Below are 18,578 nucleotides of genomic sequence, written 5' to 3' on the forward strand. Positions count from 1 at the left end.
AGTGTCGCACATACTGTCTAGTCCTGAAATGCCTCTGTGGGTCTTTTTGGCACTTTGGATTCTGCTTAGACTCTGAGGCCTGACTCGGGGCCTCCATCTCTGTGCAGTGAACCTTGACAGCCCTGTACAGAGCTCATCACATGTTCCTCTGTGCAACTCGGCTGCTGTCATCATAGCCCGACCACCCCATCTTCCAAGCTTTAATCCAACGGAGGAAGAGCCAGGGCATAGAGGAGATCAGGTCTGACTTATGTTGGCCCTTAGTGCTGAGCACAGAACAAGCCCTCCACCTACGTCCTCTGACCCGAATGAAATCATGAGACTCCTGGTGAACCTCCCAACAATGACTTCATCCTACTGCCCACCAGCACCTCATTTCAAAGCACTGGCACATTGCCATGTTCACCACATTTTGCAATATTGCCCCTCAAGCTGTTATCCACAGGGCTGCATTGAGCTGGCTTTGCAAGATTGGGAAGAACGGTATTCTTCCCTAATTCCTCATAGTCTCCCACAACCCCCCATGGGAGTTGAAGCACTCACAGACCTCACACCCTCGCCCCGTGGTTACCTGTGACGGGCTGCTGCCGGGGTCCACCAGGTTCTGGCAGGCCATCTGGATAGCCTGGTTAGCCCTGGCAAACTGGATGGGGTCCACGAGGCCCTGGTGGCCCGCCTGGCTATTTGGATCAGAGATGCCCACCAGGTATGCAGCCTGAAAGGGAGGAGGAAAGCGCAGTTCAGACTCTCCGTGCTCCCAGATGAGCCTGTTGGGAATGACAGCCCAGCAGTGTGCAGGCCGTATTCTCAGCAGCTCCCTGGTGTAGGTTGGTCAGGGTTGTCTCACCGGTAAGGATTTAAAGACAGACAGGCGGATAGTGGCAGAGTCTCCCACAGGCTTCTGGGAACAAAATCTCCCTGTTCTGAAGAAAGCCTCAAGAAGCTTTCCCATGGGCCTGAACAAGGAGGGATGCAGCCCTGTGTGCTCTGACAGCCTTCTTACAACCAGGAGGGTACCCAGTCTCAGTGTGAGACTGACTCTTAGGCTGGCAGATGGGAGAGGCAGAAAAAAGGGGTTGGTGACCAAAGGCATGGAGCCGGTGGGTCGGTCAACCCTGGAGGCTGCTATGCATGGAAGTTTCTCATCTCATTGCCAACCACATCCTTATTTTTCAGGCCAGTATATCCAGGAATAAGGAGAAGGAGTAAGATGGCTCAGGAAAAAAAACAAAAAACAAAACAAAACAACTCCAGCACTATTTGGTCTCTAAGAGGACAAGAGGTTCTAAGAGCAGGTCTTCTCAATTTTAACCATCTGGATATTCAAATCACAAGGAGAAAATGAAATTGGGAAGGGGAATTTTAATCTTAAGTCATTTCCCATGAGATTTGAGGGACGAGATAAGGATAATTTCATCCCCCAAACTAGGGATGTTTCCCTTCAGCTCATTATAATTTTCCAGCCTCAAGGTAACTGTCAAATGATAAGTCCTTCAAGGTAAATGCTGATAATTTTTGAATTATCAGTTCCATGAGCCCAATAATTACTACAGATGCACAGGACAGTAGAAGCAAAGCAAGGAACATGCCCAGTCATGTCTCTGCAGGATGGTTTCCAGTTTTTTTCTCTCTCTGATCCTAAAAAGAGCATGACTAAGATTTTTGCAGTTTTAAAGCCTCAGGAAGAATGTCAATTATATAATACTCATTTTCTCCCCCTGAAAACAACTCCTCCCTATAAGTGGTCTTAAAAAAAAAAAAACAAAACAAAGCATTAAAAACCCCACCCCAATCTTGCCTCTGAACACTTAAAGCTGGGCCTTCAGCATTCAGTGTCTCACTATGCTCACCAGGCTGCTCTGCTCCTGGAGGGTTACTGGCTGGTACTATGCTGATATGCCCCAGCCAACACAGAAACCTTTACCATGGTTTCTATGACAGTGGTTGGGGAAGGGGCTGCCGGTGGAGCTACCCCATGCATCCTGCAGGGACGGATCCTCTGGGTATCCTCACTGGAGCATAGGACAGAGGCACAGGACCCAGGCCTTAAGGCCGGAAGCCCTGCATTAGGGGGTGTGGGAACCAGTCCCTTACCTGGGCTGCAGCCTCTGTCAGCCCGCAGAGGGCCTTGGACGCAATCCCCACACACTCCCCAAAGGCAGGGAGGTCCCCGGTCTTGGCGTTCTGTGAGATCCCTGCCATCGACTCGCCCAGGACCTGCAAAACCAAGAACCAGTGACATTCATGAACCAGCATTTCTTCAAAGGGCGCTACACTTCCAACTTCAACCTTCAAGGCCGCTTAACTTACACTATTTGCCGTTATTTTTCTTTATTTGCATGAAGAGGAGATTGAAGGGAACTTCATCATTTCTATCCCATAGAGAGAAATGAATAATGAAACGATGAGCCTTTCATCTAAAAGTTATCTATAGCTTGAGGTGCCTTGGTGGCTCCATTGGTTAAGCATCTGACTCTTTAATTTCAGCTCAGGTCATGATCTCAGGGTGGGGAGATCCAGCCCTGCATCTGGCACCCCCACCCCCAGCACGGAGTCTGCTTGGAATTTTCTCCCCCTCTCTCTGCCCCGCCCACTTGATCCCCCCTCCTCCCCTGCGCTGCCCTGCTTGATCTCTTTTTCTTAAAAAAAGAAAAAAGTTATCCAGATCTCAAAGAGGTACAGTTCATCTATACAGACCAATAAAATAAAACCTATAAAGGGCATCCCACAGGTGAACGGTTTCAAGTGAGACCTGTGAATTCCCAGAATATAAAAATCAGATATAGACACTGAACTGCAGACAGTCACACCCCAGAAGACAGAAGACACAGCCTCGCTGATATTATTCATTTACTTATTGACAGTAAAATGTATATATGTCTTTGTTATAAAGTTTGTGTATAGATAGATAGATAGATAGATAGATAGGTGATCTGAACACTAGTTCCTGATTTTTGTAAGAATTTCCCCGTATTTTGAAAATCACCGATGCTTTCTCAGAAAACATCACCGAAATTTTTCTCCAGATGTCTTTAAAATAACAGCCAAAAGGGACTTTAATATTCAGAGCCCAACCCAAAGAGGTTGAGCACTCTACATAAGGTCACAGAGAAGGTCACATGGGCAGGGGCAGGACACCTGCCCCATAACTGGTGTTCTGTCTTCTATGAGCCTCACCATGCCCCAAAAAGGCAGGTCCTGGTCCTATTTCCCAGGGTCACTGAGGATGGAATGGAAGATGCTGAACACAGCCCTTTAGAAAGACTATGGCATTGCCAATACAGAATTCTTCATCAATACACCATCTTGGATGGGGAAAAAAATTCTCTAAAATTGCTTAGATATACAGCACAGTGCAGAGCATATGAAGACTTGCAAATGAGAGAAGTTTCTCGTAGATCCACCGGCAGTACTGTAGGCACAGTACTGTCCTTTCTACCACCCTGCCTCCCTCTTTAAGAAGGAAGAGTTTCTGTAGATCTAAGTGTCTAAGACTCATGCACCCTTAGGGAGTCCAGAGTTCCATCAACAGTGCTGGACAGAGGAAATTCTAGTCTTATCCCAGTGCAAGACATGCCCCTCTCGACATCACCGACATAGCTGTGTCCCCAAAGCTGACATCAGAGTGATGTGGACAAACATGGACTTGTGCTCCAAGGACAGACTTGGTAACTGGCGACTGCTCCTTATCTGCATGTCTCCCTTATATTTTATTCTAATCCAGTTTGGAAGCAACCTCAACAACTTTGATATTGCCATCATAGGTTTGTTCTTCTCCACTTTAAAAAAAATCATTATTGCTCCATTAAGAAATCTTTTTAGCTTCCCCACCCCCAACTGCTACCCACATCAAAGTAAATAAGAAGAAATAAGACGTCGCTGAGTTAGGTTAAGATGTGGAAGGGGGCGAAGACAGAAACCATTGCAATATTTAGATTTTCCTACTCCTCCAACTTCCCAAAAGAACATCTCATTGCTCAATTCCCTTGAGAATGATGTCAAAAAGGGGTGGTTGGAAGCACACACAAGGCGGGCAGGTCTCATGAAAGCCAAGGTCACTGACAGGCTTTCCCTTGCAATTCAGTACTAAGTAAAAGAAATCCAAGATTTAATTCACAGTGAGACCCATCTACAATGTAGAATAAGGAGTGTATCTCTAAGCGTTCCTTCTGGACTGCATCGGCAGGAACCTGGGGACCTGTCAGAAATGTACAATCTCAGCCCCATCTCTGATCTACCGAATCAGAAACTCAGGGGTAAGGTCCAGCCATCTGTGTTTCACAAGACTCCTAAGTGATTCTGAGGCATGGTCAAGTTTGAGGAGCACCTGTGCAAAGGGTGCCACCATCAAGCTTTGTAATATATGCAACCACACAGAGAGGCCACAGGCAGGTTGACAAAGAACATGCTTAGACCGTACCCCACAACGAGAAGGAGTGTTACCAGCACAGACAGGCTTACCTTGGAGTTTTCCATCACACTCTCAATGCAGTCAAAGTAAGAGAGGTCACTCACGGGTTCATTAGGATTGTCTAACATCCCCTTGACTGTCTACAGAAGGAAAACACAATTTAAAAAGCAAGCAAGTGTTACAGAACAAGAGAAATTTCCATGTAAAATACCAACTGTTGACTTCCCCTCTGCATATAGGATTCTGGGCATGATTATTCATTTATTCACATTCTTGAGAGGAATTTAGGTGGTTTTACAAGTGACTTGAGATTTCTTGTTAGCAACACAACATTGATGGTACGGAAGAGGATGTTTCAGGTGAGCTTGGGTGGAGAGGAGAGTCCTATTCACAGACTTGAAGGAGAAACATGGTATCCACAAAAGGGAGAGATTTTTTTTTTCTTAAGAAAAATCTAAAAATGAATTCAAGGCAATGGTCAATTAGCACGAGTTCTCAGGAACTCAAAGGAGCTGACATTTTAAGGACACATTAACTCATTTCTACCTGATGAGAACCTTCAGTTTCCAATTCTGGAGACTTTTATCATATAGGCATGAGACAAGGTCACTCCCCCAAACTTCCTACCTAGATGGTTCATTTGTTTTTAATTCAAAAAGTATAGAAAATATTCACTCCCATGTAAGAATCCATCAAGGAGCAGGGCACGGGGCTTGCTCCCTTTGTCTTCAGTCCACTGAAAATCATCTCTGGTTCCCATGTTGTAATAATCTCCGATAGTCACATATGAGGGAATTTTCCAGGGGAGCCAAGTCTGGGATAGAGCCATCCAACCTCCTTCCCCGTGGTTGAGAATATACATTCGGACCCAACAGCCTTTGGGGGCACAGCCAACAAAAAAGACATATCCATTGGAGTTACCAAGGATTGGGGGGGTGGTCATGGTGGGAAGTGCTGAGTTATTGAGATCCCAGGAAAGAGGGCAGCATGAAGTTCATTTCATTGAAGAACATCCCCCAACTCTTCACACAATCAAAATTGTTTTGGTAACAGCAGTCCTGAAAGAGTCATAATTTTGGCAACCAAGCATACTGTCAAAGGACAGAGTGTTTGTATCTGGGCCGATCTGATTTAGACCAAAAGCCTATGTATTGTGTTTGTGAATGTGAATGGAGCGGGATAGGATGGTAATTAACCCAACATAGGAAATAGGCTCCACTGTTTTCAGGATGCTTTAGTCCTCAGGTAACAAAGCCTCTTCTCACCTCCAGCTGCACTCACTGGCCAACTGCCACTAGCAGACTGGGCCTTAATCAAACCCTTCAGAAGCTGCAATCAGACCCCCTCTGGCAGGGAGGGTATTCCTGTGCTCATCATCCAGAAAACTAAAGGTGCATTGGGTTCAAGCAACCCATATCCACTGAGAGATCTAGTTGGCCATTTCAACATAACCCGCACTGGTTAGGACTGCTCTACGTACAAGTGGGAGTATTGGTTGTCTGTTTACCTGCGTACATCTTAGGGGTGTAGATGAATTTTCCATTATAAATAAACCCTAAGGGGGCGCCTGGGTGGCTCAGTGGGTTAAGCCTCTGCCTTTGGCTCAGGTCATGATCTCAGGGTCCTGGGATCGAGCCCCTCATCGGGCTCTCTGCTCAGCGGGGAGCCTGCTTCCCCCCCACCCTGCCTGCCTCTCTGCCTACTTGTGATCTCTCTCTCTCTGTCAAATAAATAAATAAAATCTTAAAAAACAAACAAAAAAACCTGTTAAAAAAATAAATAAACTCTAAGTATGAATACAAATTGTGAAGCACCTACACTGTGTTCTGGGTCACTAGGGGTCTCACAGTTGCCTTGACAATGTGGTGTTATTCCTGGGGTTTCCACTCACGTGCCCCCTACAGTGACTAAAATAAAATGTACCGGAAAATCATTTTTACTCAACAGTAACATCTACCCCGGCTTCTTCCAACCGTGCCCACATAATGACTCCAAAACTTCAGGTAGAAATGGCTCATCTTCAGACTATGCCCAGGCTGCTTCCCTATTTGAAGTCGAGTCCTTTAAACAAAGTAACTGTCATCCTAGTGGAAAAAGGGGAAGCAGAGATGATAATGCCATGAAATCTAATTTTTCTTGAATTCCTCACCATTTGGGATTGAAACCTCAGCCTCTGTCATCTTTCAGGAAGGTCATGAGGCAAGAACAGAGGAGAAGAAATTGGCCTTTTCTGGAAAGGACAGCCAGTCGCCCCATGGTAAATCCCTAGCAACTTCTCTTGGGGCTTACCTCGAGCTCCCGCAGGGCGTTATCACATTCCTTCTGGCCTGGAGCTTGCTGGGTGCACAGAGTGATCAGCTGATTGATGCTCTCGGTCACAGCTCTGTAAGAGAAATGGACGAAGGGTTTTTGTTTTGTTTTAGTTTATAAAGATCAATAGTAATTTCCCCAACAATATTTTGTAGGTTCGCCGGAAATACATGGAATTCGGTATAAAGGCTGGGGTCCTGGTGAGAGCTCTTCACCAAGGCTCTGAATAACCCAAAATAAACCACAACCAGTGCAGACAGAATGTGTATCCCCACACTGCCTGTGATTACTCATCTGATTTCCCTTTAAAGTGTCCGAATGGTTCTTTTAGGAAAGTAGAACTACCTTTTAATATATTCATAGGAGAGAATTCACAGCAAAGTTGCAAATAGCAAAGAGATCGTATTAACACTGTTTTTAAATAGTCTTCATTAGCAGCCCATAAGAGATAAGATGATCTGAGACTATTTTGGATAGCCTTTGTATAGCTGGGAATGTTTTCTATATTTTAAAACATAGCAGGCGAAAAAACCCCCAAAACAAAAAACAGAACAAAAACAACAACAACAACAACAAAAAATAGCAGGCATACAACCAGTAAACTGCGTTCATGATTTTAAAATCTCGGCTTTCCATGAAATCCTACATGATTCGCTAGTTCCTAGAAGTTATCTCCAAATTATTCTTTAAAACAGCTCTTTTCTTTAACATTAATAGGAATTAGAGACTCATGATTTTATACGTGTTTCTATTCTTCTTAGCACCTGAGAAGCAGCTCAGCATTTTTATCCTCTACTGGCACGGATTCCACCTCTCACGAGCAGCCTCTGCTTAACTCCTGCTTCGGTCAGGCCATGGTTCATTTAGAAAGTCATGGCCCGTTCTGAGTTAGTTTTTTTAATACGGTGTGAAATATGGGTCCAGGTTCTTTTCACGTGGGGCGTTGGGGTGGGTTTTGTGGTAAGCCTGATCATTCCACCACCTTCCATTTAAAAGGTCATTGTTTCAACCCTGCACTGCTTTTGTAACTTTGTCGACAATCCCTGGGCCATATTTATGTGGGTCTACTTCTGGACTCCATTCCATTGACCTATGTGTCTAATCCTTTGCCAATACCATGCTCATATTAAATCTTAAAATTGAATATCCTTGTGTTTTAGCAATGAAAGAAGCAGAGACAGGAGAAATTTCCCTAAAGGGATGCTCAAGTAAGTAGCAAAAACAACACTCAAAGCCGTGACTACCTGACTCCAAAGCCGGACCCACAGCCATTTTCTGAATGGTCATGACCCATCTACACTCTGGCAGGGTCCTAAATTCAATTCATGGTTACTAACCACAGCAGCTAACCCTCAACTTAAAACAAACAAAAACAAACTAGAGCACACTTGCTGTTAATCATTAGCACTGCCTAATATAAGAGACATCTCATTTTATTAAACTGCTTTGCAGCTTCCCACAGAATATCAAATTAGATGGAAAATGATGTTGCCAATGTACAAAGGCAATCAGCTTAATTATTTGATGAGGAGATACTGCTTTGAATTTTAAATTTAGCTAGGGCGGATGGGAAGAAGAAAAAACATCCCTGAACTCAAAAAAGAATCCCAAAATAGCTTTTGTAAGATTGACTCTAGCGATTCATTTGTTTGGGGCGGGGGGGAATGCTTAACAAAGGTTTCATACAGGAGCAATGGGTTCTCTGTGGTGGGAAGCAAAACAGTAAAAACCGAAAGAGCAGGACAATCTCTAACTCTGGGCATCTTGGAGGGTGTGCTCTATGACATGTTCTCCAGATGGGTCCCTCGGAGTCCAAAGCCATGTTCTGGGTGGTAGGCCTCCAGACACACCCCGAGTGGACAGGCTGGCAAGCGTGAGCAGAACGAAGTGTGTAGAATACCCTTAACAGTGACAACATGATCACGTGGAGGGTATTTCCATGTTTCACACAAGCGTTCCCTTTAGCTTATTTCTTTTACTGTTTCCTGTCTATCTGCACTTTAAAAAACAAAACAAAACAAAACAAAAAACCTTGTTTTTATATAAAGATTGGTCCATTAACAACTGTCCATTGGGGAATCCAGAGAATATATAACTACTTATTATCCTTGTCTTTTATCTGTTTTTTTCAATATGAAAATTTTTCAAATTAAAAAACTTGGGTTAAGAAACCCCAACAGACTAGTGGTTTGTGGTAGGATAATCATGAAAGTAAAAGCACAGGACTGAGGTCTGAATGAGTCACTGGGGTAATTCTGATCCATGATTTAGGGAGCAGTATTTAGGTATAATTTATCCACATAACTCATTTCAGAGTCTGGAGTGGATAGCCCAATAAAATAAGTGGCCCAGAGGCAAGGGGTTTACGTAGATTTGACAATGAAAAACAGTATTTTCATGTTTCAAACTATACTAGTTGTAAAATAAAGGATTAGAAGCAACTCAAATATGGAATGACAGAGGACTGACTGACTGAATGGATAGCCTACTGTGGGATTCTGGGTGCCTATTAAAAGTCATAATGCATAGCATTCCTAACAGAGAAGAATATTCATGATTCACTGTTAACAAAATCTACAAAACTGGATAAACTGTAGGAGACCATAGCTGTAAAATTCAACATATATATTTTTTTTTCAGAAAAAAATGACAGAATGACATGCCAAAAAGTTAGAGTTATAGCATTTTTAAAAGTGATTTTATTTTTAAATAAAAACATTTCAATAAATCCAATAAAAAATTATGATTTAGCCAACTTACATTGTCACAAAGAGAGGGCCAAAAGTAGCAGCATCCTCCCTCTGTTCTATATGAATCTACATAGGACTGAACAGCAGTTTTAAAATATTTTTCCACTTTTTAAAAAATGACTAAAGCTGTGTAAGTTTTTTTTTTTTTAATATAAAAGTTAAACAGCCATAATTCCCCTGTCTAGAAGTAGTGTTTTCTTGTGTTTCATTCTTTATCTAGGCATATCCAGCCACTCTCAAGTTTTATTTTTTTTAGAAAACATTGGAACCTATAACCTTGGATCTTAAAAACTAAAAGGAGTTCTAATCTACACATTGTTTAGTGTTCAGGGATACTGACTGAATTGATTCAACTAGTTTGGGAGCTCTGGAGGGACAGTCTCAATAGAGAGGGAGATGGGCCGGGTTGTGAGAGGAAAATCAACCAATTTGTGTTTCTGATGACCTGTGAAGCACAGATCATCTGATAAGGAGCTTGGGGTGGGGGGAGACACCAACATCAGGTACCTCCCTTCCTTGAGGGAGAGTGTCTTTAGGCAGGCAAAATATTCACGCTGAATTTCACCCGTGCGTATTCCCTGGGTCCTGCTCTGTACAAGGTATGGCAACATAGTTTGTCTCTTTAGGAAAGCAAAGTGATTGCAGCCTGGCTGGGGAATAGGATAATGAACAGGTAAGACACACAGAAGGTAAGCCAAAGGAAGCGGTGAAGACAGGAGCATGTCAGATGGGCTCCCGAACCTCTGAGAGGCCAGATGCTCTAGGCTCGCAGGGAGCACAGATGTATGGGTTCCGCATAGAAGGGAGAGCTCGATATGGACTGCAACAACCGGAGAAGTCAGTGAGATCCTGGTTTGGATAAAGGGAAGAGAACATTCTAGAAAGACTAACAGATGGACTAGTTTACATTTTTCTATGTCACAGTGTCAAAGTACTGCTTGCTGGGTCATCCCTTTTCACTGTCTCTGGAGACAGGAGGATGCCTAGCTGGCAGGAACCTCAAAACAAAGGACAGCCCAGGAAGAGGAATCGACTGCAAAGTTCTAAGAAAGCCTCAAGGGACAGGAAAGCAGCAGCAGAGAAACTGGCTGTGTCCCAACGATGGCAGCGGGAGCCAGGGAGTCCTGGTCAGCGTGACTGTGCTGTGAGCAGCGGCACAGGGGGGCTGCTCAGAGGTAGGACACTCCCTCCTTCTTCCAATGCAAGCTGGTTTTCCATTTCTTTGACGAAGTTCAGGGAGCACTGGACCAGCCCCTGGCCAGGGAAAAAGCTGAGGAATAGTTGACAAAGGGTCTCCAGCTCCGCCCAAGTCCTCAGAAGGGAGTCAGAGCTCAGTACTTACACAGGAACAAGCTGGGCACTGAACGGAAAATGACTTCGTCCCCACTCAGCATCAGAAACCAAAGGACTGGACTCCTCATGTACCTGGGCTCCGATGCAGAATGCTTCTCCGAAGCAGAAATGCTGCTTTTCCAGAGATCAGTCTTTTTTCTCAAAGCAGGAAGAATCATGTTGACCATCAAGAACAAAGGATTTAAGTCTGCAGACGTAAGAGCAGGGCAGGCCTGCACCGATCTGAGTCTAGGTCCCCACAATGGCATCTGTGGGCCTTTGGGGACAGCCACATAAAACAGAGGCAGGGCTGGGCTGTCCCAGGAATAGGGAGGGCAGTGGGACTAAAGATCAGGACAACGGCAGTCAGATCCCAGCTGCTCAACGCCAAGGGCGCTCACATGCACAGCTGCTGCAGTTTCGAGATGGAACGAGGGGAGTATGCTGTGTGTGTGTGTGTGGGGGGGGTTCCTTGCCCTCACTCCGAAGGGCCAGCCCTGGCCTATCACAGTGTGCACCTGCCCAGAACCAAGTGCCAGACCCAGCCCATTTCAGGCATGTGGCAAAAATCTGGTGAATGAATGAATGCACCCCCGCTGTGCAGAGCTTTGCCTCCAAAGAAAAGCTCACCTGACTCACTTGACCTGGCCTGAGCTTCTACTGGGAAACCACCTCAAGGAGCAAAGCTTCCTGACATGTGCCAAGAAGCCAAGGAGAATGTGCCGGCATCTTCTGGCAACAGTTCCATCCCGAGACAATCATTTTCTGGGATGATTTTTAAGCACAGGCAACTCCCTGTCAGCTGAAAGCCAGGACAGAGGCAAAGAAAGCATCATCACCTCATCTCCAGGCCCCTTCCTCCATGTCACCACCAGGGGGCCGTCAGACACCCACAGAGCCAAGACACCAGCCATAACCCTTGAGGGCCTGTGTTTCCTTTCTTACCTATCTTGCAAAAGGCCAATTTGCACTCTCCCCTTTGTCCATGATTGAAGAGAGTGAACAGTGCGTTCTAAGTTGGAAACTGTAATTTTGAAATGATGCAAAAAATTGAAGATAATGAAAAACATCTGAGTTCAGATACCTGGAAACATCAGTTGCCCTATCCAAAGGCTCTTTGTAGGAAAAAGAAAATCAAGAGAGGGTTTTACCATAAGTGACTCTTAATCTCACAAAACAAACTGAGGGTTGCTGGGGAGAGGGGGGTTGGGAGAAGGGGTGGGATTATGGACATTGGGGAGGGTATGTGCTTTGGTGAGTGCTGTGAAGTGTGTAAACCTGGTGATTCACAGACCTGTACCCCTGGGGATAAAAATATATGTTTATAAAAAATAAAAAATTTAAAAAAAAAAGAGGGTTTTATATGAGAAACAGCTGCTCAACAGAGAAGACATCATGCTTCCCTCCTCAGCCCCCACCCCTCACAGGGGCACCCACTCACTGGCACAGTCACAAAGCAGAAGATGGAGGCAGGGAGATTGGAAGGGATTTTCCCAATATCCAAGTGGCTCTCGTTACTGTTTGAAGCTGAAGTATATACACCTGGGAATAACTACAGAAACTCAAGGGTTTTCAAGGGACTTGCTCTGAAATGATCTAATTCCATCCCCCACCACCACAGGCAATAAACAAACAAACAAATAAAGCACAACTGGCCAAGAGGGGACCAGAGACCAGATTTAACCATAAGCATGATGGTATCTTATATTACTGAGAACTAACAAGAACTTAGAACTCAAGGATGATGTAGGACAAGCCCCATTTTGCAGATGGGAAAGTTGAGACAAGTTGAGCAATCCAACCAATGGAACCAAGAGTGTCAAACATTAAAGCTTGGACTAGAATCCAACTCTGCTCACTCTGAACTCAAAAAGACAACCACTGAGCACCCAGGAGAGAAAAAGACCTGAAAAAACAAATACACAAGCAACCAAGCAAAATTAAGTTAAAAAAAATTGCAAAGTCAAACTCAAGCTATGCATTTTAAAAATTACTAATCTGCGCATTTTGAAAAGGTTTCCAATTATGCTACATAGCCTAATTGCCTGCACATCCTCTCTTCCTGCTGTTAACCTTCCTACATACAACGTGATGTCAAAGAATGCTAAGAAAACAAGCCCACAGCACTAGAGAAACACCAAACACCCTACAGGCCCTCTTGGTTCAGGAAAGTGAATGTGGGTTTGCTAATACAATATCTTCCCAGGCTCTCACTGCAGTTTCTCTGCAGACCAGCATTCGGTCACTGGTTATTGAACTAAATTGCCGCAGCGGTCCTGAAGCAGACATTGTCTTGTATTCACTGCTTTCCTGGGTGAAAAGAGCGGGAAAGATACTGGCACCACCCCAAACTCAGATTCCCGTTCTAATATATTTCCCAAAACAGTTGACTCCCACCCCTACACCCATTCATCATAAATGGGGGCCCTTCTGTATGTAACAAATGGAATAAGTTTAAATTCATCTTGTTAGCCTTGATGCCAGGCACCCAGTCAGTGCCCAAGAAACGTTGAACGGCGCGTTGGATGTTGTGGGGCTGTTTTTGGTTTTGTTTTTTAATGCTTTTTAGTATTTTCTGATTTTTTCCAAGGAGCACATATTACTTTCATCATGGTTAAGACAGAACACTCCTTTAAAAACATCTATGTAAGCCACCGTGTTTATAAATCAACAGGGGCTTTAAGTCTAAGCAAGCTGAAAGGCAGTGAGAGAAGACAGAAAACATCTTTCATGGGAAAGCACGTGAGGATAAGCCAGTTTAATGAAATGCCAGAGTCGCCCCTCTGCCTCTCAACAATATAAAGACAGCCCCACGTCTCTGCTCAGCCAGAGCGGCAGGATGTCAGGCCTGTCTCTCAAACACGGACGTTATTTAACCACACATGAAAGCACGTTTTGTTCCGCTCTTACCTTGCAGCAGCTGCCAGGAGATTTTTGGCATTGGGGGCTCCGGGATCTACCGAGAGAGACTTGGCAGCGAGCAACAGCTTGCTGGACGCCATAGAGATATTCTTGAGGTTGCCTATCACTTGGATCTGGTCTTCTTTCGTCTGCAAAGTTGAAAGGAGGCCAAGTAATTAGGGACTGTCCATTTCTCCCGGGCAGCATTCAGAGAGCCGGGAGAAGCATCTCAATACAGGAGCAAGTTACCTACAGAGACCGCATTAAGCCCCATTAGTCTGCAGATGCCCAGCAGGTCGACACACTGCCCCAGGTCTACCCTTCCCCAAACAAATACCCACACCAAGATGCCCGCAACAGGACAGACATCCATTCCCGAGCGGGTCAGCCAAGAGCTGTGCTATCTCACAAGTGCATGCAATAAGAGTGGGGGAGGGAAGTAGAAGGAGGGGGAGAGAGCCCCCGCACATCAGTGCACACAGACTGGGCCAGGATTCCAGCATCTCGCTCAACAATGCTGGAGTTGTCAAGGAGCTCCTACATCCCAGCCTGGCACAAACGCCCGGCACTGTCTGGCTACTCAGAGCCAACTGCACCCCAGAAGTTCCGACTCAGGGAAAGACACATTTCTCACCTGGTTGACTTTCTGCCTGAGAAACAACCATGTGTAGATAATACAGCCAGAGACACCCTGGGTATCTCCTTTAGGGAGTTCACAGGGGCTCCAGAAAAAACAGCTCTGTAGGCTGCCACCAGACCAGTCATGTTCCCTTATTCTAAACAAGGGCTTTATCTGTTCATCTCAAGGAGGTAATTTTTTTAAAATGATTTTATTTATTTATCAGAGAGAGAGATCACAAACAGGGGAGCAGCAGAGGAAGAGGGAGAAGCAGGATCCGCATAGAGGAGGGAGCCTGATGCAGGGCTCAATCCCAGGACCCCCGGGATCATGACCCGAGCTAAAAGCAGACACGTAGGGGCGCCTGGGTGTCTCAGTGGGTTAAGCCGCTGCCTTTGGCTCAGATCATGATCTCAGGGTCCTGGGATCGAGTCCCGCATCGGGCTCTCTGCTCAGCAGGGAGCCTGCTTCTCCCTCTCTCTCTCTCTCTCTCTGCCTGCCTCTCTACCTACCTGTGATCTCTCTCTGTCAAATAAATAAATAAAATCTTAAAAAAAAAAAAAAAAAAAGCAGACACGTAACTGACTGAGCCACTCAGGTGCCCCTCAAAGAGGTAATTTTTAAGCATTTGACACTTGGTATTAGACACAGCCCCCTCCCATGGGCCCAGTGAAACTCAAACACATGTTTTTTTAAACAATATTATACCACATATGAAATATAGGACACAGAGCTGCCCTCCCTCTGAAAAGCTTAAGTAAACCATGAATCCTGCTGGATGATCGTGGGAGGTTATCCCTTATCTCTAAGAACCATTTCACACATAAGCTAATAGCGTCTTTAGGAATGCCAGGCCTGTGAGGTCACAGAGCTTTTTAAGCAGCAAACAGAATGCAATGGTGTGACCTGCTCACAGGTTCCCTGTGTTTGTTTGCCCAACGGGCCTCCAGGGAGGACAGTCCACCAGAAGAGACAGGAAAAGGTCCACTCCAGGCAGCCACTGCCGCACTCACCTGAGCCTGGCCTGCCATCTCAATGCCAGCATCCAGGAATTCATCGAAATCATCACTGAACTTGCCAGAGGCTGCGGCCAGCTCTCCACTCTGGCCCCGGGTGGCATGGACCACTTCCCCCGCAGACTGGTTCAGATCAGCTGCGGCTTGGTTCAGCTCACTCTGGGCTTCCTGGAAAGGCTTTGTGCTGGGAGGTAACTGCAGTGGGGAGAAAAGGCACCCCCATAAGAACTTTCACTTTGCATTGTAGGAATGAAGGAAGGCTCTGCGGAGGCAAAGCCTCTCCAGGGCTGCCTTTCTGAGTCATCTAGACTAAAAGGCTCTGTGTGGTCTGAGCCCACCTATGTTAAGTCTGACCTTGATCATATAGACATTATTTCATTCACTGAAATTTACTAAGCTCTTCAATGCTAGACACAGGGGATCTAAAAGTGGTCTGTCCTCAGGGTCTGTGGTCCACCCAGTGGCATAGCCAGGTTTCACACCCGGGAAGTCTGGCTCCAGGATGCATGCTCTGAACCACCTCTCCATTTTGGATGGAGCCTCTCAAAGGTTTAGCTTTCTAGAACTAATAGGCAGATGCTATTAAACTTCAAATCCTATTCTTTCACACAAATAGCCACCAATTTTATTAGTAGCTGTTGCTCACAGCTTTTGTGAGGATCAGAAGTGTCACTGGTGGAACTATGACTGTTTGTTCCAGCTTGTTAGTCACAGTACATACACTGCTTGCAGACCTGGTATGTGCCAGTCACCCAGCAGAGAAGAAATGGATGACCCCAAGCCACCCTCCCCCTGCCCCCGAAAGGGGTGCACAGAACAGGGAACAGGCTCCATGAGTGAGCAGCCTCCTGAGACTGCTCACTGTCTCCAACGTCTTGAACACACATACCCTCCACCACCTTACTATCACCCTTGGCGATGTCCTGATAAGAAGTCAGAGGATCACACATCCACCTTTCCTGTTTTCACTGGGCTGGCTGGAGAGCACACAGCAACAAGGACCCAGAGAAAAAGTAAACTTTTAAAGCCCCACCTGGGAACTTTGCTGATGGCAACGCCGAACAAGGAAAGGCAAACTGGGAAGCGAAACGAGACTCCTGAGACAGAAGTTAGCTGCTCAGAGATCCCACAGAGGGGAGAAGGCTCCCCCGCCACTCACACCGAAGGTGAGCCCAGCCCCCCAGGCACCCCTTCTCACTGCTCAGCCTCTCACCGAGTCCACAAGCAGCTTCTTGCTGGACTCGCCAATGCTCTTCAAGGCCACATCTACATCCTTCTGTCCTGGGAGACAATTCACGCAGTTATTCAAGGAGTGAGAGACGGCTTTGGCCACCTGCAGAGGGAGAAAAGCTGCATGAGAGAGCCCTTTCCGTGCAAACACTGCTGCAGACGTGTGGGGAGCCAGCAGGGACAGTGCACGGAGCTGAAAAGCATCGGGAAATTATCTGCCAGCATCCAGCTGACACTGTTTACCACTAAATCACCTCACCGAGGCCTCTCACGGCGGTTAACATCCTGCCTCGGCAAAGGGGCTGACACGGTGACACAGGATGCCTTATGTACACCCGGCACCAGGCTAAGTCACCATTCTGTGACTCGAATACAGAAGTCTCCTATGTTATGCCAGGTTCTAAGACAAAGAGGGCCACCACGAAGAGAAACAGAAAGAGCTCCCTTCCTGAGAGCCCCGCAGGGCTGAGTTCTTTGGGTCTCAAGGGTCTTAGGTGTGATCCTCTCTATGACACTCTGGGGCCACCACCCCAGAACACAGCCCGCCCAAGAGCAGGAGGGACACTCTGAGTGCTTCCAGACCAACTTGGACTTGCCGACATGCTGCCTCTCTGGGATGGGTGAGGGCTCGCTGTTTGCACTCAGGGGAAGGGGAAGGTCTTCGGAAGTGGGCTGTGTCATTCCCTTTACCTAGACCATCTCCTTCCCAGCTTCCTGTTTAGAACTTCGCCTAGATGGTCTCTAGCCCACTCACTTCATCAGGTTGGCAAAGACCCATCCGAAGAGGCAGTAGAGCAAGTATACAACGTTAAGTGGCCAGACTAAGTCTACTATCTACCTCACCTCCCAGACTAGGGAGAAGAATATACTGAAGCATACATGGGCCCCCAACAGATATGCTGCCTCCTGGCTCCCAAAATGCCAAGGACAGATTTCAACCGCAGTGCCCCCCACCCCGCCAGCCCCCATACTATCTGTTGACTCAGTCAAGCAGATCTTCTATTGTCGGCAGTACTGGGCAAGAATTACCAAAGTGGGGGTCGTGTACAGCCTCCAAAGGTACAGTACTTTGGGAGGTTTTGAAAACACCCACTGACTGAACAATGTGCACACCACGGAAAGTGCCCAGGAGAGAGCCTGCCAACACTACCACTTAGCAATAACCACAAGTGCCGTTCTGGGCCTCACCTGGGCTAGTCTCTGCTGACTCTCAGCATCCCCAGGTGCAATCAGGGCCTGCTTGGCTTCTTGAATGAGCATGGCAGAGCCTTCCATGACGTCCCGTGCAGAATCTAGCATGGCATGTGCAGCTGCAGGGTCACTCGTAGACGCAGCCACGCCGCGGGCAGCCTGGGCCAGCGTCTTCAGAGCCTGGGCTGTCTCTCTGGCAGCCACCCCTGGAAATGAAAGCCCACCACACCTTCCGTTAGATTCTACCTAGAAGTCATACTCTACTTGAAAATCAGCCTCTAGACCATAGCTTCCTAGAAAGGAGGGCACCCTCGGACAGTCGGTGGGGCTTCTTCTAAAATCTGAATTGCTAGGCTTTTCCAAGGAGTAGCCCATACCACTGGCTGTAGGCCAGTCTAAGAGATGGGGGAAAGCAAGTGCCAGGCTGAAAGGGATTTTGCTCAGGCTCCCCTCGCCCTGCATGCCACAGGCCTAAAACACCAAAGCGCATGGGATCAAGGACCCAGATGAATCTTTCAGATGCACGTCCCTTCCCAATTGTTGTTATTGGGTCATGACTTCTAGACAAGAAAGCAAGCAGTCCACATGGGCAGCTCGGGGCATTTTTACACATTTGCGAGCATGTCACCACCAACCAGATGGCGTCAGAGCAGTTCCATTGCCTGCGTCCTTCCTCTGGCAAGAACCCCTCACGCCAGAAGCAAGCACTGTTGCAGCCTCAATTCCTGTCGACTAGTTTCACCAGTTCTTCAATTCCTTGTTGACGGAACCACAAGTATGTGTTCTTCTTTGTCTGGTTTCTTTTGCTACCAGAACTT

General features: G+C 46.4%; 1 protein-coding gene across 3 annotated transcripts in view; it reads right to left on the reverse strand.

Moving 5' to 3' along the window:
- The window catches only part of TLN2 (talin 2), a 422,410-nt gene that overhangs the window by 90,139 nt on the left and 313,693 nt on the right, over positions 1–18,578 (reverse strand). For all 3 annotated transcript variants that reach the window (XM_082737314.1, XM_082737312.1, XM_082737313.1), the window contains 8 exons: positions 17,758–17,966; positions 16,553–16,672; positions 15,337–15,534; positions 13,714–13,853; positions 6,701–6,794; positions 4,462–4,551; positions 2,095–2,217; positions 572–715 (listed from right to left, as the gene is read on the reverse strand). In XM_082737314.1, the coding sequence (XP_082593440.1) occupies positions 572–715; positions 2,095–2,217; positions 4,462–4,551; positions 6,701–6,794; positions 13,714–13,853; positions 15,337–15,534; positions 16,553–16,672; positions 17,758–17,966 (1,118 nt within the window). The remainder of the gene's footprint in view (positions 1–571; positions 716–2,094; positions 2,218–4,461; positions 4,552–6,700; positions 6,795–13,713; positions 13,854–15,336; positions 15,535–16,552; positions 16,673–17,757; positions 17,967–18,578) is intronic.

This window comes from Mustela nivalis (genome assembly GCF_964662115.1).
Source record: "Mustela nivalis genome assembly, chromosome: 6".
Lineage (NCBI taxonomy): Eukaryota > Metazoa > Chordata > Mammalia > Carnivora > Mustelidae > Mustela > Mustela nivalis.